Source organism: Boleophthalmus pectinirostris, unplaced genomic scaffold, assembly GCF_026225935.1.
Source record: "Boleophthalmus pectinirostris isolate CB_2022bp ecotype Guang Dong unplaced genomic scaffold, ASM2622593v1 HiC_scaffold_8, whole genome shotgun sequence".
NCBI classification, from domain to species: Eukaryota; Metazoa; Chordata; class Actinopteri; order Gobiiformes; family Gobiidae; genus Boleophthalmus; species Boleophthalmus pectinirostris.
The window spans coordinates 16,355,455-16,379,289 of record NW_026571515.1 but is presented as its reverse complement, the minus strand read 5'-3'; the positions used below and the strand labels follow the sequence as shown (position 1 = coordinate 16,379,289).

The 23,835-nt window shown below is 38.1% G+C and overlaps 1 protein-coding gene across 2 annotated transcripts in view; it reads right to left on the bottom strand.

The window, feature by feature from the left end:
- The window catches only part of gripap1 (GRIP1 associated protein 1), a 28,092-nt gene extending 6,653 nt beyond the window's left edge, over positions 1-21,439 (bottom strand). The window contains exons 1-27 of one of the 2 annotated variants that reach the window (XM_020922399.2): positions 21,284-21,439; positions 18,468-18,534; positions 17,908-17,969; positions 17,798-17,824; positions 17,544-17,651; positions 17,180-17,342; positions 16,917-17,041; positions 16,636-16,675; positions 16,430-16,500; positions 16,279-16,326; positions 16,174-16,205; positions 16,002-16,049; positions 15,771-15,870; positions 14,309-14,386; positions 13,533-13,625; positions 12,729-12,863; positions 12,534-12,629; positions 12,327-12,437; positions 12,105-12,206; positions 11,862-11,975; positions 11,218-11,295; positions 9,174-9,269; positions 9,019-9,075; positions 8,293-8,389; positions 7,094-7,221; positions 5,573-5,689; positions 5,279-5,372 (exon numbers count right to left, since the gene is read on the bottom strand). In XM_020922399.2, the coding sequence (XP_020778058.1) occupies positions 5,279-5,372; positions 5,573-5,689; positions 7,094-7,221; positions 8,293-8,389; positions 9,019-9,075; positions 9,174-9,269; positions 11,218-11,295; positions 11,862-11,975; positions 12,105-12,206; positions 12,327-12,437; positions 12,534-12,629; positions 12,729-12,863; positions 13,533-13,625; positions 14,309-14,386; positions 15,771-15,870; positions 16,002-16,049; positions 16,174-16,205; positions 16,279-16,326; positions 16,430-16,500; positions 16,636-16,675; positions 16,917-17,041; positions 17,180-17,342; positions 17,544-17,651; positions 17,798-17,824; positions 17,908-17,969; positions 18,468-18,534; positions 21,284-21,331 (2,335 nt within the window). In that variant the 5' untranslated portion in view covers positions 21,332-21,439. The remainder of the gene's footprint in view (positions 1-5,278; positions 5,373-5,572; positions 5,690-7,093; positions 7,222-8,292; positions 8,390-9,018; positions 9,076-9,173; positions 9,270-11,217; positions 11,296-11,861; positions 11,976-12,104; positions 12,207-12,326; positions 12,438-12,533; positions 12,630-12,728; positions 12,864-13,532; positions 13,626-14,308; positions 14,387-15,770; positions 15,871-16,001; positions 16,050-16,173; positions 16,206-16,278; positions 16,327-16,429; positions 16,501-16,635; positions 16,676-16,916; positions 17,042-17,179; positions 17,343-17,543; positions 17,652-17,797; positions 17,825-17,907; positions 17,970-18,467; positions 18,535-21,283) is intronic. The other variant, XM_020922400.2, reaches the window with a different exon arrangement.
- Positions 21,440-23,835: the final 2,396 nt, after the last annotated feature.

Sequence of the window (23,835 nt, the reverse complement as noted above, 5' to 3'; positions counted from 1 at the left end):
CTTAGAGCCAGTGAATTTCCTTTAAAGACGGACCTTAAGCCGAGACAATATGGATCTGAGAGGCTTAGGAAAATTAGAATATTCCAGAGCGAGTTATAGAAATCATAAAGGTTTAAATCCTGGGCTTTTCTATGAGAGAGTGAGAGCATTAAAGTGAGAGAGAGAGGCACTATGATGGAAATGTAAAGATTTAACACGGAGCTGGGCCCATGACGCAGAGAGGCACAAGAAGAGAGAGGAAACCAGCGAATCGTGAAATTAAGAACAGACTAAGACACATATGCAGTGGACACATGTAACTTTTTACACACAGATAGGCTGGTTCAATTTCGGAGCAATGTCACAGTTAAAGTGTTGTGTGTTTTCTGTCGTGGACGTCAATGTGATGGTCAGTCGCATTAATATGTTAAGAAAAGTCATGTTTGGTGCAGTGAAGGCTCATTCTGCTAAAAATAAACTTAAGAGGTCACCCGTCACCTGCTTGTTTCTATGGAGATGTCAATGTCATACTGTGGAACATTCCAGGCAGAGCAATAAGGTCCTGTTTACACGAGAACACTTGTGGGTAAAAACGACAAAATATTTTATTGGGAGTGCCTTTTGTTTACACTGTGACTGCATTTTTGGGGCTTAAAATTGCAAACATCTGAAACCACCCTCCAGAGTAGAAAAGTTGAATACGCTCCGCTGTGGCGTTTCCGACTACACTGCCCAAGACGCAAAACTCTGGTCAGATCTGCTCACATCGCGTCCGTGTTTATGTTACATACATACAGCACACAGAGACAAACATGTGTACACTGTTGGGTAACCGTATGCACGCCGATTTCCTCCCGAAAACGCTTGTCTAAACGTAGAATAAAAAGTGAAGACGTGACGCCACTTTTGCATCTTCTGTTCAGAACCGTCATCATATAAACGTAGCCTAAACAGCTCTACCTTACATTTATTAAATTACAGGTGGTTTTATAGCTCAAAAGTATCTCAAAAATCAAGCATTCTGACTGTGAGTGGCGTCGCCTCTCCACCGATCTGACCTGTAACTTGGTCTGGTTTGGTCTCCATGGAGATACAAAGGATTAATACCATACTGTGAAACATTCCAGACGAAGCAATTACATCTCCATTGAGCATTTGATGGAGCTTCCACCAGAAAAGTAACACAATGCACCTTTAAAATAAAAGCAACATTGAAGGATGACATGTATCTGACAAAAACTGTTCAAGCTGCGTCTAAAAAGTCCAAAAATTACAAAGATTTGTTTGCAGCCAGATCCACCCATATCATAAGACTGGATCAGGAGTGTGGAGAGTATTTCAGTGTTGGAAAGAAAACTATATAATCTTAAACTGAAAAGATACAAATACGATGAGCGATGGGAAAAGTGGAATGTGTTCATAAATGACACCAGTAAAATAACATAGTACATTAAAGTGTCATTACCAAATGTAGGTTTAAATAAGAACCTGTTACTCCAGACTTTTGTTACATTGTTTTGATCAGGCTATCCCCAGGTTTGACTACCCCAGATTTAAGACTTTAAAACCTTTTTAAGACCACTTAAATGAAAATTAAAACCAACACTGCACCTATTATGCGGCCGAAAAACACCCGATCCAATTCTAATAATGACCAACCAAATACTATATCCAGAATCTAAGAGCCACTGTGGATTAAACCTGCACTTCCCCATGATCCATCCAACGTCTTCCTCCACTCTACTGATTGTTTACTCATTGCCGCCGGAGTCAGAAACCAAAGTATTGTTTGCGCAGACTCCAAATTAGACATTCATTCATGTTACCTGATTTCACGTTGTTGTTTTTTTCCCCTCTCTCCATTTAACATTGCACTACAGCCCGGTTGAGTAAACAAAAAATAGGCTAATGAAATTTAAGACCTTTGTGAAAAAAATGAGACTTGGACAACATAATTTAAGACATAATTTAGGAACATGCAATTTAAGACCTTTTTAAGACTTTTAAGATCCAGCGGCTACCCTGTTGATCTCTTTTGTTTTTTGTATGTTCTGAAATGGTTTTTTAAAAATCAATAAAACTAAGTTACAAAAAAAAAATTTAACAAAAGCAAGATTGGAGATGAATTAAAAGATTGTCTTGCTTCGGTGTGTTTATCAGTCCAACATTTCCAGAATAAAGTCCATAAAAACAGGTCGTTTACTTCAATTTTACAGATCTTCCTATGTTTTACAGATAATCCCGTTAGAATACGGCTAAAGTTTGTGGTTTTAACGTGACATTTTCTCAAGACTGGGGAGGTCATATTATCACATTTTTGTTTGGAACTTGTTTAACAGCCCAAATCAGGTCACCAGTGGTAGGTCCAGCTAAACGAGTTCTTTATAGAGATGTAACAATATCCAAATCTATCGGTACGATATTATCACGGTATGAATCTCATGGTATGATATTTATTAAGATATTTTGGAGAGGCTAATATAATTGTAGATAGGACACTTTTTTGCTTTTAAAATACCTTGAAAAGATTTTGGTGTGCATTATTACTGTCGTAATCCCAAGAACTCAAGTAAGAAACAAATCTCTTCTTGTTGTCTGCACTGAAATGAATCATGGGATATGTAGTTCTTACTATAAAACCATGCATTTAAGCAGAGGAACTTGTGATTCGATATATTGTGACAGCCCATGATATTACTGTTAGGCTTTTGACAATATCACGATATTTCGATTATTGTTACATCCCTAGTTCTTTATGATCAGATTGTGTTAAAACAAAGTTCAGATTAAGTCTTAACTCGAGTAACAGAGCTTCAGACAGAGCAAATCCTACAGTTAGCATCAAACTATCTGGGAATGTTGATGCCATCAGCTGCAAAGTGTCGATAAAACGAGTAAAATGTCACATATTGTCTCTTTAAGTTGCATTTTCCCCTTTACACGTTCCTTTGTAGATTTACGGTGACGTTTCTCATTACGCTGGTGCAGACAGCAGCCGGGCACAGCTCAGAGGATTCTGCTTGTCTCATGTTATATTTATCTCTGTGTTTCTGTCCTGTTTTTAATAATAGCTGTGGATTATTGCCTCCCACTCGCCTTCCTCTTCGGCTCGTTTTGAAATGAGCCTCTTCTGTCAGAGCGTAATCACAGCGAGGAACAGAGGATCACGTGGACCACATCGACTGTCTAATGTGACTCCATGTTTTCTAATGAGTAAATGTGTTTGTTCCCAGTCCAATGCTAACTGCCAGAAGTGAGACTGCCAATTTATGTCTATGGCCTCTCTGACTACCCCCACACAATAGATGAAATTACAGTTACAAGTGAGCTAGCTTTAGAGAACAGTTTGTCAGTAAGTCGCTCTCACCTTTTTGCTGAAACTCCTAAAGAAGACTGTGAACACTTATACTGATCACAGGGTCCTGAAAATGTGTGTGATCCTCAATTAACTTTATTGTTATAGACTGGCTCCACAAACTTGACATTATTTTTGTATGGCTTAAACCCTTTTACACCCTTAAACACTGAAGCTACTGTGAAAAAAATATAAAACAATTATTTTATATATTGGTTTTACAGGCCAAGATGTTGGTATTTGATAGATATTACCAATAAACCATTTCACCAAATCTGTAATATGAAAACTAAACAACAAATGACCTGAGATTATATATTTTATTTTCTTATTTTTCTATTTTATTTTGACTTGTACACATACATTTATATAATTATGCCTTATTTGACACCTGCCTCTTGCTATTTTTGCTGCTTATTTAGAGTTTATATTACCATTTACATTTTTTGCTCTTTGTTATTATATTATATTGTGATCTGTGAGCTACTGTGTAGAAATAATTTCCCTTGTGGATCAGTAAAGTTTGTTAAGGTCCGTTCAGTTAGTCCTGGTCTGGTCCTGGTCTGGTCCTTGTTCAGTCCTGGTTTAGTCCTGGTTCAGTCCTGGTTTTAGGCCTGGTCTGGTCCTGGTCTGGTCCTGGTCTGGTCCTGGTTCAGTCAGAGTGGTTCGGTCCTGGTTTTAGTTCTGGTCTAATCCTTGTGTAGTCCTGGTCTGGTCCTGGTCTAGTCCTGGTTCAGTCCTGGTTTAGTCCTGGTTCGGTCCTGCTTTTAGTCCTGGTCTAGTCCTGGTTTAGTCCTGGTTTAGTCCTGGTTTACTCCTTGTTTAGTCCTGGTTTAGTCCTGGTTTAGTCCTGGTTTAGTCCTGGTTTAGTCCTGGTTTAGTCCTGGTTTTAGTCCTGGTTTAGTCCTGGTTTAGTCCTGGTTTAGTCCTGGTTTAGTCCTGGTTTAGTCCTGGTTTAGTCCTGGTTTAGTCCAGTCCTGGTCCGGTCCTGGTTCGGTGCTGTTTTAGTCCTGGTCCGGTCCTGGTACGGTCCCGGTCCGGTCCTGGTCTTAGTCCTGGTCTTAGTCCTGGTCTCAGTCTGGTTTCAGTCTGGTCTTAGTCCTGGTCTTAGTCCTGGTCTTAGTCTGGTCCTGGTTAGTTTCACTCCTGGTCTTAGTCCTGGTTTCACTCCTGGTCTTAGTCCTGGTTTCACTCCTGGTCTTAGTCCTGGTCTTAGTCCTGGTCTTAGTCCTGGTTTCACTCCTGGTTTCACTCCTGGTTTCACTCCTGGTCTTAGTCCTGGTCTTAGTCCTGGTCTTAGTCCTGGTCTTAGTCCTGGTTTCAGTCCTGGTTTAGTCCTGGTCTTAGTCCTGGTCTTAGTCCTGGTCTTAGTCCTGGTTTCAGTCCTGGTTTCAGTCCTGGTCTTAGTCCTGGTCTTAGTCCTGGTCTTAGTCCTGGTCTTAGTCCTGGTCTTAGTCCTGGTCTTAGTCCTGACGATCAGTTTGGCGGTCTTCTGGATAATAACTTTGCTTTGTCTCTGGATAGTCGTCCCTGATTGATTGACTGGTTCAACGTGAAAAGTTCAACACTTTCAACTTCTGGCTCTGGAGCGTCAATGCCAGAAGCTGAAAATGCTAGAATGCTCAAGACGCGCCATGTTAACGCTGCGCTGACGCCTGAAGTCGCACCGCAAAAACGCAGGACGCCCTAGATGCGCCTTCACATGGACTTTGCATATAAACTGGACGCCTTGATGCTCTGGTCTGTCAAATATCACTATAGATTTCTGACTTGTCCTCCAGCTCAGTTTTAAATGATATGGACTCTAAAATGTTGTAATGTGACATGAACACAACCCTTTTTCCAATATAAATATATCCAATTTCAAAGGGAAAAAGTATTTTAAAATGAAAGACAAGACAAGATGCAAGATGATTAAATACTCAACAAATCGAAGAGTCTGACCTCTGCGACTGTCCATGACGTATGTCTCAATAATCGCACTCTTTTTACAGATGTCCTCAGCCATCGACGAGCAGCTCACTTCCAGATGTTTCACCTTAAAAAAAAAAAAAAAAACATAACATAACACATCTTTTATACTTGTTTATTGTTGTAAAGAGAGCTTGAGTGTCCAGAAAGGTGCATAATAAAGCTCATAATAAATCAAATGTTTTTCTTTTTCATTATCATCTCTCAAAACGTTTGCCCAACTCACTGTATTATTGGTGGTATTTACAAATGTGTTAAAAGTGGTACCTTCTCCTCGAGCATCCACTTCTCCTGCTGCACCTCGGCTAGTCTCTGAAACAGCTCTCCCACCTCGTCATCTGAAAGGTCGGCCGGACGCTGGGACTGAGGGCTGCCTCCTCCAGACTGAAACACATTTACACAAATACTAGTGTTGTTATTGCACATTTTTTTTTAACCGACACTCCCAGATGTCAGCACATCACCCCAGTCCTTTTCTCACTCCATTGGCTTCCAGTTTCTTTTAGAGTTGATTTAAAAATGTTACTGTTTGTTTTTAAAGCTCTTCGCGCCCTTGCTCCTCCCTATTTGGCTGAACTCCTGTCTGTCCACAGTTCAAACAGGGCATAAAGGTCAAACAACCAACTTCTCGACACTGGGGTGACTTCTCACTTTGGTCACCTTGAGTGTTGTAACGGGTCTATAAATAAAGTTTTATTGATTGATTACATATTAGACCAATTTTTTCATATATTATTATTTTTTATTCCAGATATGTCTCCTAACATCATGAATTGTCTTGAGTCGATTTCCATGCTGATCTTGGTTTTAGGTTAGGTTTAGGTTACAACAGAACTTGTCTCGTTCACGTGGAACTAAATAAAGTTTAAAAACAGCTTTTGACGAAGGTGCTCTGATCTATTCACAGAGCCTCTATCAATAGAACAACAAAAGACTGGAGTAAATTTAGACTGTTCTAAATATAAACGCCACACGTCCTGAAGGAGGCGAAAGTGTGAGACACGTGGACAAAAACTACAGCACTTTTCATTCCAAACAGAACTAATCGCTTCCATCAAATACTGAAAAGAATCAAGTCATCATCACAGAAAAACATTCAAAGATTTCCTTGATTGTCAGGTGGACTCCAGAATAGAAAGACGCTGCAATTTTGATTAATCCAGTAACTTTTGAGTTTACGCTGACAAGGAAAAATTAAGAACATGAAATAAAAAAAAATGTAATAAAAAGGTGCTAGTGGCTTTATAAGTTTGTAGACAATCCAAGCAAAACAGGTTGGGTTACCGGTATTTATTAGAAAAATTTTATGACCCAATAGCCTTCATAACTTAAAGAAAGTATTAAGTGTTGAAACTTACTAAACTTAGTATTTAGTTATTTGGGCATTTGAGTAGATTTTATTTGCTGAATGTAAAGTAAAACAGTTGTAAAAAAAAAAAAAAACTAATTAAGCAAAAATGTAATGAAATTATCATTCAATCAATATATGAAAGCTGAAACAACATATTTTTTGCAATAGTGAAGACATTTCTTTATATTGTAAAATTTGAGCTGCAGAGCGTAGAATAAATAACTTTTCGCTAATTATCGGTTCATTCTACTATTCATTTGTTGCAGCTCAGGCCTTTTAATGCTACTGTTTAAAAAAAGGTTTAGTGGGATTATTTTGCATTATTATTTTTCATTAGTTGCATAAAGTAGTTCCAGTATTATCGTTTATCGCAATATTTCTCTGTAGCGATGTATCGTACTTCAACATCTGTCCTCTGTTCTGTGAAAACACCATACCTTGCTCTGATTGGCCGGCTGCTCCTTCATCATGTCTTTGAAGGAGAAGGAGGACACAGAGGAGGAGTCTCCGGTTTGTTGGGTTCGACTGGGACTGTGGATCTCGGACAGGTTCAGCTCTTCCAAACCTGGAGAATTATACGCAAATATTCAATCTGTACACTACGAGCCTGAGCCTGACAGCCAGACTGGAGTACCATCTACATTCTAATATACACACGGTCTCAATCTGGTCACACCACTCCCTCCCTTCCTCTCAGGCAAAACTGTTTATTTCAGTGCCGCTGTTGATACTTTGCAACTGATGTCATTAACTTTCCCTGGGCGTGGGACACTAACTGAAACACTACTGTCAGAAGCTCTAATGGACTTTAATCTGAGTCTTATTTTAACACAGTCTGATGAGAAAGATCTGATTTAGCCAAAACTACAAAAGGTGAAATGATTTGTGCTCTTAACATGTCGCTCACTAGCCTGATTCATCAGCCTCACAGCATTAGGATTCGTTCGCTCGACGGTAAGTGGGTACTTTTTCATTTAACCAATCGCTGCTATTTGGTCGTGACGTATTTAATGCGCTGCTAACGGGGCTAACTGGTAGATTAAGCTTTTCCCAAATCCTGTAGGAAAAAAGGACAATAACGTTTTTCCCCTTGATAAAATTCACCAAACATTCTCTTTGTTCCAGCTTTAAATCCTCGGTCTCGGGAATCGTTGCCAACACAGAATGTATGGCTCTTCTCTGATTGGCTGGTGCCCAAACTCGCACTTCAGGGTTCGCAGTAGGTGGCGTCAGCCTGGCTAGTCTCTCACAACCAAGACTATAAACCCTAGTACTGACCACAGGCTCCGGAAAATCTGTTGTTTAAATCCATTTTGTATTTTTTCTTGAGATTTCAGACCATCTTAATACATTTTGTCAGTGTTTGCTAATGTGTACATTGTGTCTCCACGTTAACGGCCATAGAGATACGTGCAGAGGACCCCCAGCGTGACGTCTCTGCAAAGTATCAATGGAAACGAAGTTCATTGGTCATCTGAAATTCTCTCTCACTTTCTCAGTATAGACTAGGAGAGGACTGTCTGCCACAATCCTTTCTACAGTATATTCTGTATAGCCAACATTTAATTGTACTCTTTATTTCTTTATTAGAGCAGAGTAAATGTCGTACGTATCATAAAGTGAATTAAAACATTACCTGCTGTTCTGGTTTTGGTGAGGATGTCTTGTAGTCTCTCTTGGAGTTTGTCTGCTCGTTTCCTCTCCAGTTGCAGCTGTCTCTTCAGGTCCTTTAACTACAGACACATGATAAAGGTTTATTTAATAGTCTGCTCTTTTCTCTTATCACTGTAAAGTATAGGAGGAGTACAGTTTGACAATTACATCAGAGCACACTTCAGAGACTCTGCTGACACAAGGAATACTGCGCGCGTTCGTATAACACACTGCAGTGGTGCAGACGTCTTTGAGGACTTAACTGCTTGGATTTAAGTTACGTACTAATAGAAGATTCTAAAAATAAATGTGAATTTGGGGGCTTATATTATACTATATATACTCTGATCTATCTTATAATGTTGTGTCCTCATCAGAAACAATATATATGTTTTTTTTGTTTCATTCATCCATGTTTAACACACCAATCTTGCATATTTAGGCTGAGTTCTTCTCTTCTGCTCCATTGTGTTTTTAATCTCAGTACAATCATTTCGATGATTTTATTGAACTGACAATTGCTACTGAACAAAAGATAAAAGGTGGCTGTTAACATAAACACTACCAGAGCATTTTGGGCTTTAGGGATCTAGACAGACTAATAATAAACATGAAAACATGAAATGAATGAAAATACAAAAATATGTTTAGTGTAACAGAGGACCTTAAACAGTGGTTTGAGTCATTAATGTGGTCCATAGTAACTCACCGCAGCACTTCCCTTCTTCTCCAGAATCCTCTGTCCATCCACCGTGTCTTTGATTTCCTGAAAAAAACAAACAAAAAAAACATACAAAAAGATTTAGTGCGGTGTTTTGGTCTCACTATGGAGAAAGACTAATACAGTGAAGTATAATCTATCACCTGTCGGAGTTTGTCAATGGTCTGGTTGAGTTCGTCCCCTTGTTTCTCCTTTTCCAGAAGCTGCTGCTGCACCTGCTCCAGCTCTGACTGTTTCACCTAAAACACAAAGAAAGAAACAAATATCACATTTATTATAATTTAGAATGAATTTACATGAAATAAGGAAGAACTGGACATTTCTGCCAAAACATTAGAAGGATGTCTGGACTAGGAGCACATGTCAAACAGAGTGATTTTGATATACATTAAAAAAGGGATTAAAATCTTGATTGTTAGAAACTTCTGTCAAAAACAGGTCTAATCCAGGTCTAAACCAGGTGTATAACAGGATTCAGTTAGAACCAAACCTAATGAAAAAACAGTACTACAATAGATCTTAATCAGGCTTAAACAGGGATTAAAGCAGGTCTAAACAAGGGCTAAATTCTGGATTTATTAGCTCCATTTTCCTTGTGCAGTTTGTACATTGTTCTGCACGAGGCCCCTCTTCTCCTCTGTGTCTCTCTAATCTCTCTGTGTTAAATGATTATTAAATTAGCGCTGGTCTGTATTAATCCTTGAGCTGATTAATTATAGACTGTGGTGTTCCCCTTAGACTCAGATAAGCCCAGAACAGACACGACTGCACCACAACTCATCTATTCAAAACAATAGTTTGAACTGGCTTTTAATGGTTTGATTTTGTCCCCCAGAAAATGCTAAACTGCAACCACAAAAATAAATGTGATTGCCAACCTCTATAACTTCTTTTTTGTAATAAGCAGATATATTTCTTTTCATACAGATGGGCCATGTGTATAATCAGGAACAACTCTCAAAAAGTGGGCTGACTATTATCTGAATCAAAGTTTCACAACATTAAATCAAACTTTTGTTGCTGAGACAAAAGTACAGACATCTTCCCTGTTCACAAATCCACAAAGTGCTGACCTTCTGCTCATTTTTCACAAACAAAATAGTCTGTATTGATGCAAAAATAGGCTGAAGTTTGTCTGTTGGCGTTGCCATGTTTGTTTTGCCGCATTTGAGAGCTTCACCTTTGGCTTCCACACAAACCTCAATGCTGAGATGTGATAGGTCCACCCACTGCTCGAAGAATTTGAACCGTACAGCAAGTATCTCAAGAAGGATTCTCCTAAGTTTGTGAATTCGTAAATATCATGAGAATCCACCTTGCTGTGCAGTGTTATATGCATTTCACCGATTAGCTAATCCACCTGTCAATCACACCCTTCTGAATTTAGAGTGACCAGACTCACATCTTTGTAAAGTATTGGAGAAGTGTGTATTATGAATCTCAGGAATGTAACTTTACTCATTTAGGCAGTAAACCCTCAGGGTTACATAATGACTGAACAAAATGTCAAATAGAAATCCATAAAGAGGAAGGAAAAGTCTGCATAAATATGTCTTATTTGGATGGTTAAAAGGATTAATTGGGCATTGAGAGAGTCTGGTCTTGTGAGGAGCCTGCTCTGTCCTCTGTTTATTAAATGGACATAATCTTGTTCAGGAGGAAGTGAGTGTGAAAAGTTAATTAAACTCTGACTCTCATTAACGTCAGGTCACCAGTTTAACAAGGGTCTCTCTCCACAGTCGTCAGACACGCCCAAATGTTTTACACACTGTGGGTTGTAATTGCACACTTAAGACTCAGGTTTTGAGCTGGTTTAGTCCTGGTTCACGTTTTGGACATAGTTTGGGCTTCATGATCAAAAATCAATCTCTGTCAATCGCTATGGAAACTCACTCCCACATGTACCGCAACAATCATCTCCTCTACTTTTTATAGCTGTGGTGCCCGACTTTTTTCTCCCAATATGAATATTTTTTAACAGTGGATATGATGGCAACCTGAACAACCCCATTTTAATCTAATAAGGAAAAATAACATGGGTTTGCTGTCAATAAAATGTTAATGTGGAGCTTTAGGGACCCACAGTTTGGCCCTGATCCCTCAGTTGGGAATTGCTTCTTTAAAGAAATATCAAAATTAATCAGTTAATATTAAATGATGTTCTCGTGGTCACTGTGGGGGAGTTACCTGCATCTGCTCAGAGTGCTCCTTCTGCAGTTTCTCGACCTGCTCCTGATGCTCCAGAATCTTCTGTTCCAAGTTCTCCTGTGAAAAAAAGGAAACAATGGTGTAGAATGTTCACATTAAAACTATAAATATAGAAGGATTGAGTTGTTACTAAAAGAATCTGGTTTGCACTAAAACCACTAAATAAGGCATATACGATTCCTCTGGGACAGACTACACTTTCCATCACATCACTTCCCTTCATTTCTCCATTACACTCTGGTGGAGGTGAGCTACACTTCAGTATCAGATTGTTGATCTATCAAGATGATGATACTGCCGAGTTTCAGAGAGCTTCACAACATTATACTGATACTGTGTAGTGACAACTAAGTCAATTCATTTTGGTCAGGTTGTGTTAAAAAAAAACTCAGATTAAAGGGAATGTTGATGGCAGTAATAATAGGCCAATCACATTTAATACAGATGATGAGGTAGATAAAATTCATGTTGTTAAAATTCAGTGTTATCAGAGTCAAAGTTTGGGTATTTCTTACAACGTTATCAATCGGGAACAGAGTCTCTTGCGCCCTCATCTGGGAGCATGACATTATGACATTGTCGACTCTGAACCACTAAGTGTTTTATTTGTATTTTTGTTATACCTCTGCTTCCTTGAGTCTCCTCTCAAACCAGCCTTTGGTCCCCTCCATGGACTGGACCTGGTTCTGCAGCTCCTCCACCTTCAGCACCAGCCCCTCCAGTTCTTTGGTTTTAGCCTGGAGGACAGAGAAATATTTAATCCCAAAGATGGTACATAAAGGACAAAAATGGACAAATAAACTCCAAATATCCACAAAAGGAGTAATTTACAAATAAAATCTCCATGTTTTCAGTGGTCCTAGTACCTTCTCCTCCCTGAGTTGCTGCCGTATCTCCTCCTCAGACCTGTTCTTGTCTTCATGGAGTCCTCTGAGTTCTTTTTCATAACGAGCTCGTACCGCCAAAACCTGACAGACAAATATTACACCTCCTCATGAGTACATAAAAGTACCAAAACATATGACCATAACTTTAACAATTTCAACAGCTAAATATTCATTCATAAACACTGTAGTCCTGTATCTCACCTCCTTCTCATGCTGCAGTTTGAGGTCCGACAGCGCCTCCTTGTGGTCAGACTTCTCCTGGTTCAGCTGAATGGCCATGTCATCCAGCATCGATTTCCTTTTCTCGGCCGTCTGAATGTTCAAATAATCAATTCAAATTGTTTAAATAGAAAGGAAATTGAGTTAAACTAAACGCTCTGGTTTATGTTCTGGTTTTCGCTGTTGTACCTTTTTGGCCTCGTCGAGTTCCCGTAACAGCTTGTCCTTCTCATGTCCCTCGTCTGTGAGCTGCTCCAGAAGTTTCCTATTTGCAAAACTAGATTCCTACAGATAGAAAAGCATTCACTGTATTGAGTATATGTTATTAAATACTGAATACTCAAGTTGTTTTGGCCCATTTGTTTCATTGGACTTTTTTTATACCTGTAACTGTGACTGCAGGTCGTCTTTCTGAGCCAGCAAACTCTCATTCTCCACTCGTTTCTGCTGCAGCTCATTCGTCAGCGCCTCCTGCTGTTCACGGAGCAGGTTCATCTCCTGAGTTTTTGCTGTCTGGATCTGAATAAGGCAAAATACAAATACATTTAACCATTTTATATTGACTTTTCTAGCTTGTACATTATAGTAGTGGAGGTTTACACGCAGTCTACTGAAGACTTTGAAAAAAGCAGAACAAACAAGGCAAGGCAAGGAGAAGCTGGTACTTTCAGATTTAGTGTGTAGGAAATCTAAAAAGCTAAACTTCTCTGTGACTAAGATTATGTTTTATTATAAATGCGGGTTTGACAAGTTATGATTCACTCAAACTTCAATGTACCTGTTCAAGAGCGCACAGGTGACTCCTCAGTGCACAGTATTCCTGAAACAGTCACTACAGCTTAATAATACTTATATAATAATATTACGGTAATGCTATAAACACTGTGCTGTATAATTCACTGTATCATATTGTGAATTCCCACTGGAACAATATTGCAGTCACTTCACCTGATATTATCTTTGTCCATCTGCCATTAGCCATTTATCAGTTTCAGTTTTATAGCTTTATAGTTTTACAGTAATGAGTAAGGTAATTCAGCTCTACAGCGCACAGTTGCATCTGATTATTTTTTTCTTATCTTAACCCCATTATATTCTAGTAAATGGTTAGAAATCCAATTTTTAATATCACTTTCTGTATTCCTTTTGAATTAAAACTTGTATATTGTCCTGCATATTCGGTTTTACCTGTTCTAGTGCTGCCAGGTTGGTTCTCAGAGCATCGTTCTCCTGAAGCATGTGATCCACCTGCTCCTGACTCACTGCGCTCTGATTGGCCGCCTGGGCCACAGGTAACAAGAGAAACAGAGGGACCACAGAAACAGGGGAAAGAAGAAACACAGGACCAAAAGCAGACAAGAGAGAGAGAAAGAGGAGGAAGAGAAGGGCAGTTTAACAAAACACAGTAGAACACACCAAAGACATGAGTTGGAAGCAAGAATGGGTTGGCCAGAGGGATGCTGTGAGTACGGAGGATGTGTACGGTTTTGGTTACTGGTTGTGACACAGGTATTTTCATAAAAAGCATCCCTCTCAGCCAAGCCATTCTAACACGCAGCACAAAAGTAAGATTGTACATAGAGCAGAGAAATTGAAATCCTACTAAATGATGTTTGAACTGGAGCTGTGCAATTAATTGAATTATAATCTAATGAAAATCCAGTTATTTGAGCAGTTTTTTTTAGAGCAGAGTTCAGACTTATAAATAAATACATTTACCATTATTTTGTGTAAACAGCACGGATCGAAAGTCCCTCAGTTCATGAAATTAATAGTCAATATCAAAATTATGATTGATCAATGAGGGAAAAGCCCTCACTGAACCCAGATAAATGGATAAACAAGCATAACCTTTTATTTCAGTTGTGATTGATGTGTTTATAGTAAATATCTTCCGTTCTGCGGTGTATAATGTTGTGATGAGTCAGTTAGGGTTACCTGATCTCTGATTGGTGGTTACATACCTGATCTCTGAGCGTGTGCAGAGCGAGTTCGTGCTCCTTGTCTTTACTTTGGATCTGCTCTCTCAGCTCTGACACCAACTGGAGAAAACAAACAAAGTCAAGTTACAAAATAAGAACACAGAAGATGCTCAGTGGCTATAAGACGTTATGCAGATAAAATTACATCAGTATGTAGTATGAAGGTATATAGTGTGTCAGTAGTGAGTAATGACATTTTCTCCTGTAAGAGCTCAAAACACTTCTAAAATGTGAAAGGGCTGTTACACTAAAATAACAAATACAGAAGTCTACAACTCTGCTAAATATTTTGCTTGTATCTAAACTAAAACGAGAGACTCAAGTAAACAGTAGTAATCAGGAGCTAAACAAAAGGGACATTGCAGACTACACACACTTATCACGCACACAGACTTTGGAATCGGACGCAGTTAAACTGAACTTTTCTCTTTCTGAGTCCGTGTGTTGAGGAAATAATTATTGTCACAATCAACAAAAATATGGCGATAAAAAGCAAAGAAACACATTTTGTCTGTTGTGCTGCCCATATTTCTGAGACTGTTGAGTGTTGCATGTTGAGGGGTATTTTTCAACTTCAGATCATTAATTCAAAAGTACAGCTACAAAACCGGAAAAAGGACTAAATATATAAAAATGCTTTAAAAATTTGTAACTTTTCTGGGCCTGCCATCAGCTTTTCTCCATGTAGATGTTATTGCTTTGTCTGAAATATTTCACAGTATGGTGTTTAAAATTTCTATCTTCATGGAGACCAAATCAGACCAGGTCAGATCTGTGGAGAGACAACCCCGCTCACCATCATAAAGCCTGTTTGTGCAAGTATTTAAAAGCAATAAACACACCTGTAATTGATTATAAGGCAGATCTGTTTAAAGTCATATGACCGGAATTATTTTTAAGAAGAATAAACATTTACATGATCAAGGAATAAATTAATTCGCCTTTAAAATCTGAAAAAAAAACATCCACTTAATTTGGAATTAAGTTTAAGTCTGTATAATCATTTTCATTAGGAATTACCAGTAAGTCTTTATATGGTCTTTTTAAACCTCAATTAATTTCTACTCAGAATTAAATCATTTTTATTCTGATTTAAAGCTCTCATGCAAACATCGCAATTGCGGAACACTGGAAGCAGAGCAATGACATACCCTTAGAAACAAGAAGGTGGAAGGTGACTAACTCCTAACCGAAAAGCTACATAGTGCACTGTCTCAAAGGACCTGACAGCAAAAATAACAGACAACGCAGCTTTTTGTCCTACTGCTCTGGAACACGTGTAATTTAAGTTCAATAACAAACATTAGCGCATCTGTGTCAATCAGGCTACTGAAAGCCCGTGAAATAAGCTGACGAAACACATAAGAGTTTTTCAGGCGTACAGGGCGATGCTAACACTTATAATCAAGAAGTCCATCTGGTGCCGGTCTCTTGTTGATCTCACCTGATTGGCTGAGAGGAGGTCAGTCTGTATCTTATGTAACCTGGAGTTTAGAGCTTTGAGTTCTTCTTCTTTCCTCTGATTTATCTCATCAATCTTTGTCCTGAAAAATATATTATATTTAAACAAGAAGAAAACAGAAACATAAAACTCTTTAACTTAAATAAAAAGACTTAAAGCTTTTCATATGAGTCAAATTTGCCTAGGAAATGAAAGTGTAAATGTGTTTCTAACCTGCTGTCATTGTACAGAGCCTCCTTCTCTCCTTGCAAACGCTGGAAACTGCATAAAGCATATTAATCAAATATTTTTCTTCCCCAAAATTTAACAAACAAATGACAGCACATGGTTCATTACGGTTTGATCAGTTCAGCCGGTTATAATGAAAATATAAAATGTGTATTACCTCTCCTGTTTCTTTTTTAGTTTATCTGTAAGCTATAAAAAAAAGGTTTCAATATTATTAAAAAAGGTTTCAAGGTCAGTCAAACCATAACATGAACTCATTTACCTTCGCGACTTCCTCTTGTAGTTTTGAGGTTTCTGTATGTTTGGACGACTGTGGAGCAAGCATGATACAAAACAGAAAAGAAAACCATATTATTACTAAAATATATATAATCACATGTATTCTTTAAATGATAAATTTATGAAAGTGTTACCTCAACAGATTTGAGCTGTTCCCTGAGCAGCCTCTGAGCCTCTTTTTCTGTGTTTAGGGACAGCTCCAGCTCTGGAACAGGACATTTGATTAGCTACAGTTACTACTATATTACCCTGTATTTATATTTGCCTCCAAGCTACCTCATATAAACTACGGTATATTTCAAATAAAGGCATACAGATAAAACACAATTTAAAAACCTACCACTAAGCCGTTTGTCAGTCTGTTCAGAATGATCTGAAGTCTGAAAAATAAAACATACATTACTTAGCAACAGGGTTTTTTCTGTTTCTAAATTAAATTAGATAAACAAGACATTACACAAAGATATACACTAAAGAAACTAAAAGTACAAAGTATACAAATTATATACGTAAAAAAAAATAACGCAAAGAAATAAAATAGCAATAAAATAGACCTGACGGGGGAGAGAGAGGTAACAGGTTTGATTCTTTCTTCTAACCTGTTCTCTTTTGCGATCTCACCTGTTCTTGTCTGTGATTAGCTGTTGGCTCTTTCTCTTTAGTGACATCACTGACTCCATTAGTGTTTGAGGTCTCTCCGTCTCCTGCAGTGCGTCCCTGGTCTCTGTCAAGCTGCTCCTGTAGAGCTACAGGGATATCACAGAATGAGTTCAAATGTTAATAGCTTTCAAAAAATATAATTATCATTAAAAAAAACAATACTATGCACTAATACGCACAGCTAAATAGGTTTTAAATTAATGGATTAATTTGGATTAGTTCACCTTTGATTTTCTTGTGCAGGGAGGTATTCTCAGCCTGTAGCTGTAAAAGCTCATCATTGACTGTAGGTGGTGCTGTAGAGGAAGCAGAACTTGATGCTGTAGTTTCTCCCCCTTCTTTGAGAGCTTTGTTTTCTTGCTCTAGCTGCTCAATCTGTGTACACAGCTGCAACGATGAAAAAAAGATACATAAGAAAACCAATACAATATGCACTTCAGTTTGAGACACGCTTATGCCAGGAAAAGTGTGGTCAACTTTTCATCATTCAATTTTCAGTCAGGACAATTACAGGTCTTAAATTAGTCAAATTGGACAAACACAAATTAAGTTGTTAGTAGTGCAGAGTAGAGATGTACTGTACAGCACCTTGGACAGTTCTGTCATCAGAGTGGAGTTCTGGAGTCTGAAGTCCTCCTCCTGACTGTGGAGTTTGGATTGGAGCATCTCATTCTCCCCCAAAAGAGCCTCTACTTCCTACAATATCATACACACAAAAATGATCAGTTTTATAACACAGAAGAACTTCATCCTCTACACATGATCATAATAATCTAAAATGAATTTTAAATCTATTAAAAGTCAGTGTGTTTGCAATCTTGTGGGTCACGCTCATGTCTCACCTGAGCCTTTTTACTTTTGGTCACCGCCTGGAACAGATAATTTGAAGAAAATGTCAGAAGAACAAAATATTACAAATTATAATATTATGTGTAACTGTTATTTTCATTACCTTCTGAGCTTTAACAAAGTCTTTCTCCAGAACCACATTTTTCTGGCGGAGACTATTCAGCTCTGAAACAACAAACAATTTAGCTTATTATTTTAACTACCCAAATACTAGTCATCGGATGCAAATGTGAAAACACCAAAACAGCCTCATTCAGTTCAAATGCTCAACAATAAAAGGTTTAATTTACAATGTATCGTAACAGAGTAATGGTGGTATAATCTGCACACACACTCGGAAGATTTAAAATTATGTTGGAAGGTGGACTACATATTTAAAAATGTGTAATATTGTGGTTGTTGTTTTGGAGACCTGTAAAATTGCCTTTATCAGTTATATTATTCATTTAAAACAGGGTTGCAGTGTATTCTTTCAAAATGATGACTAATTTTTAGCACAATATTTGAACTTTAACCAAGACATTTACAGGAACACTCCTCCAGTTGATACAGAATTGGTAGTTGCAAAATCCAAAGTGGCATATTTTCTTAAACTATCCCAGCTAATGATGATATTCAAATTACACTTTGGTAAGCCATCACAAATGTAATAAGAAGTGTTACCTGCAGAGTTTTTCCTTAGTTCATCTGAGAGCTGATAATTCTGAGTCCTCAGTTCCAGCAGCTGTGCCTTGGAGAGAAAAGGGCAGTGTAAAATATTAATGAATAAACGGGTAAATACAGGAAGTCAGAGCTAAACACTGAGGTGAGCTGAAAAATGCAAAACATGCTTTATGGCTCGGCAGCCGTCATAATTAAAGTTTAATTAAAGGTGCAGTGTCTGTCAAATGCTTTTCTCCATGGAGATATTATTGTTTCGTTTGGAATGTTTCACAGTATGGCATTAAACCTTTATATCATCATGGAGACCAAACCAGACCCAGTCACAGGTCAGATCTGTGGAGGTGAAGGCCCCTCAACCAAAAAGATTGACTAAACCACAAATGTTCATCCCTGTGTTGATGAACATCTAATTCACTGTCTAATCAATTTCAAGTGTGATATTTAGTAAATCTCAAACTCATGTCCAGCTCCTACTTTCAGCTGAGTTAAAAATCATAACACATTGTAGGAAAAATGCCCAGAAACTTAAAATTAAATAATGAATATAATTTGAAGTTTTGACAGAGTGAGCTTTTGGTTTACATAAACTAAGCCACTATGCACTTCCATTACACTGGAAAATTACTGTTTAAACACACAGACTTCTTATCTGTCACTTGGTTGGGTAATGCAAATTAAAATTTGATTTAAGATTATACAATTTGTAGTAAGACCAAAGGGCACGTTTGCTACTATGTTACTATAAAGAAACTATAAACACAATAGAAATAAGAGGAACAGTATCAAAATGTTTAACTGAGAAATGTTGGTTTATTATAAAAAAAGCTATAACCCAAAACCTGGTACCACTAAAAGTCATATATTATGCAAAATTTACCCTTGTGAGCTTTAGCCTCACTGACAAAAACATAACTGGAGTTATGCTTTGTTTCATTCACTCAAGTCTGAGCAAATTTGCTTTTTTTCCCACTTCTCCATTTGTTACTTTCGTTGTAACTGAAGTACTGTGATATGGTGTCCTCAAATGTACCACAGTAATATAAAGTACAACACAGTAAAATGGAAGAAACTACAGAGAACATGATCCTTCCATTTCAGCGCAGACTACACGATAAAATAACTGCACTTATCAATCTGAATTCTTTCAATTCTAACCGCAATGATTCACACCAAGACATTTATAAAGGAAAAAGTAGCATTCCTACAACTCTTACTCTATACATACTCATATAATAGTACCATGACTTTTTAAGTACAGTTTAGTTTAAAAGTCATATAAATTGTAAAAATTTAAGATATATATGGTATTTTTGTTTAAAGACTTGAAATGACTTGAAGCTCAAAGCAGACGACTTGGACTTGACTTGGACTTATGGGACAATGACTCAAGACTCGTCTTGGACTTGCCCGTCTTTGACTTCGGACTTCAGGTCAAAGACTTGAGACGTACTTGAGACTTGCAAAACAACAAGTTGATCCCATCTCTGCCACTTTGTGATGTCAGCTAGTGGTAGTTTTTAGGTTAACAGCTCCTATTATCTTTAGTTCAGTAGAGATTGGCAATTCCAGGTCTGAAATCATCTAAATCAGGGGTCTCTAACCTGTAGCTCAGGAGCTATCAGTAGCTCTCCACCCTCTTCCAAACAGCTTGCCAAGGGATTTCTGAATTATACATATTGTGCTGAATAACTCAGTTTGATGAATTAAATGCTTATTACCATTATAAATGTATAATTCTGATGCCTAACGTGCATTAATAACTGGGTAAAGGTTTATGTGTTATAGACATCTAGCTGTACCTCATCTAAAGCTTGTTGCGGCTGTTATAAACACTCAATTTCTTGTGCCTGCTAACATCAGTAGCTCTCCGGCATTTTCATTCATTTTGAAAAGGTAGCTCACGAGAGAAAAAAGGTTGGAGACTCCTGATCTAAATGATTCTAGTGAAGGTGTATGGAGATTAAAAACACAGTGGAGCACTTCCTGTATTGCCACGTGACATCACAAGGTGGAACAGAGTGTTTAAGAGAAGAAAACATGCAGGGTTTGTGTGTTTAACATGCATGAATGAAACAAAACACAACTCCAGGTCTGACTGTGATGAGGAAACAACATGATAACATGGTGTAGATCAGACAAAAAACATAATATAGCACCTTTAAATGCTAAATCGTGGTTTATTGTTAAGTAAAACCCAAACCCTGGCAACATTAAGAGTATGAGCCAGAACCGGACGCTGTAATTAGCTGAAGTCAATGGAAAATATGATGGTTTAATGACAGTATGCAAATAGCAGCTAGCAGCGCGTTAGCACCCAGATCACAAGACTTATCAATCATTGCAAGATAAACATGTCAATCTGAATTTCACGTTATTCACGAGGCCATAAAAGACGCGGTTGATGCTGTAATGGAGCAGAGCAGCAAACCCCGTGACTCTCATCTGGGCAGAACCTAGAGCTAGTGCTAGCCCTGGGGACATACAAAATACGGGTTAGCACCGGACTGCTAAAGGAAGAGGGCGGCGTTTATAACCATTTATTTCACTGAATTAGAAAGCAAAACAGTAAAACAATAAATTAACAGCGTGTCCATGAATGATTTATGTGTTAAAACCCTTAAATGAGTGATAGGATTTTAAGTTAAATAATCCGAGAGGTTTGAAATGAGCCAATCCCTGTAGCGGTTAACACTGAAGGGTTAGCACGGAGCTAACGAGCGTCGCATCTGATTTCCCCCCCTGACAACAGTGTCTATAAAAGTGACAGTGACATGAGCGGTGCGTCCAGGTACAGGGGTCTCAGGTGAGTGTGTTACCTGCATCCGGTGGAACTCCTCCTCGGATAAAGCCTGCGACAGAGCCATGTTTGTGTGCGGAGCCGGAGCTAGCTCGCAGGCTAAAGCTAGCAGCAGCAGCGGAGACGGAGCGCAGAGAGCAGAGCGCGCAGAGGTCTCACTCCGAGCGAGAGGCAGGGACCGAGGGAGGAACACTGATTAAACATTGAAGATGCAAGGTGTAAGGTTTCTAAACAGCGAGGGTATGTCACTTTCAAGAGATAACAAACCCAAACTCATTTTAGGTACAAACATGACTAAATTAAATACTGTTAATGGTGGCCTTAAAGTTTTCAACATTAAAAACTGGGACACACTCGATTTGTTGGGATGGTTGGTATACAGTAAATAAAATTGTGAAAAAGCACAGTGTTCAGTATTTTTGGCTAAACAAATGCAATTTATGCTCCTCTGGTTTAGACCTGATTTAGACCTGATATAGTCCTAGTTTAGACCTGGTTTAGACCTGACATAGTTCTAGTTTATATCTGGTTTAGACTTGATTTACAGTTCTATTTTAGCCCTAGTTTAGTCCTGGTTTAGTCCTGGTTTAGTGCTGGTTTAGTTCTGGTTTAGACCTGCTTTTGTCCTAATATAGTCCCAGTTAGTCCTGATTTAATCCTGGTTTAGACCTGGATTAGACATGATATAGTCCTGATATAGTCCTAGTCCTGATTTAGTCCTAGTTTAGACCTAGTTTAGACCTGATATAGACTTGATATAGTCTTGATATAGCCCTAGTTTAATCCTGGTTTAGACTTGATATACAGTAGACCTAATATAGTCTTAGTTTAGACCTGATCTAGACTTAATATAGTCCTGATATAGCCCTAGTTTAGTCCTGGTTTAGACCTGATATAGTCCTAGTTTAGTCCTGATTTAATGCTAGTTTAGACCTAGTTTAGACCTGATATAGACTTAATATAGTCCTGATATAGTCCTAGTTTAGTCCTGGTTTAGACCTGGTATAGATCTAATATAGTCCTGCTTTAGACCTGATGCAGACCTGATATAGTCCTAGTTTAGACCTGATCTAGACTTAATATAGTCCTGATATAGCCCTAGTTTAGTCCTGGTTTAGACCTGATATAGTCCTAGTTTAGACCTGGTTTCGACCTCAAATAGACCTGATATTGTCCTGGTTTAGATCAGATTGGTCCATAATAGGGACACTTTGGACATTTCTTGTGTAAAACTGGGCTAAATCATTGGTTTTATATAACATTTGTTGGGACTGGGGACACAGGGCTCAAAAATGGAATTGTCTCGGGTAAATAGGAACGTCTGCTCACCCTACCTTAAAGGTGCATTGTGTAACTTTTCTGGTGGAGGTCCAGAAAATGCTTTTCTCTGCAGAGAAATGTATTGGAATGTTTCAGAGTATGGTATTAACTTTAGGGTGACCAGACATCTCTATTTACCCGGGACAGTCCCAGTTTTGAGCTGTGTGTTCTCTGTCCCATCAGATTTACACAAAGCCAGAGATTTGTCCCAGTTTTATATAAAAAAAAATGTACCAAGTGTCCCTATTTTTGACCAATCTGATCCCTGCTAACAATAAAGAGATGCATAAACTGTCATGTGCAGAAAAAAACTGCTTACAAATGAGCAAAACACAAAGAAAATGTGACTATACTGACTCACATTAGTGCCGAGTGTTTAACAATTTTCCTTAATTATGCACTTGTTTCACAGTTTTATTATTACCAACCAACACAAACCAGGAATGTCCCACTTTTTTATTTTGAAAATCTGGTCACCCTATATTAATTGTGGCCTTAAAGGAGCATTGCGTAACTTTTCTGGTTTAGGGTCCATCAAAAGCTTTTATCTTTACAGATGTTATTATACTTTGTCTGGAATGTTTCACAATATCGTATTAACTTAAGTCTTTCATTCTTTCTTCATGGAGACCAAACCAGACCAAGTTACAGGTCAGATCTGTGGAGAGGCGACCCTGCTCATAGTCAGAATGTCTGTTTTTCTAGGTATTTTTGAGCTGTAAAGAGCTGTAGTTGAGTAAATGTAGGTAGAGCTGATAAATGTCATACTGTGGAACATTTCAAGCACAGCAAAAACATCTCTATAGAAACAAACAGGTGACGGACCCCCAACCAAAAGTTATATAATGCAGCTTTAAATAAATAATATAGGTAACAAGTAAGTACAAATAATCAGATATTAACATTAACATAGATCAGGAATTAGCCTAATTTTAAGTAAAATGTCCTCTATTTCTTCTTCTATTTATTTATTTAAATGTTATTTGTTAACATTTTATTAAACCTTTGAAACAACTGGGAAACCTACCAGGACTGAACCACACCTGCAGGTCAACATAGTTTTATCTGGAATGAGTGAACAAAACAAATAAATATGTATTTAAGTCCATTCTCTATTTGATTTATACGAAAGTTCTGACGAGCAGAGTATCTTAAGTTTGCAGGTTAAAAGTCTCCTGTTTCCTCATGAGCTCTTCTGTGAGTGGACAGTTACTTCCTGATGAGAGTGAATTATTAACAGAACTGAAGCTG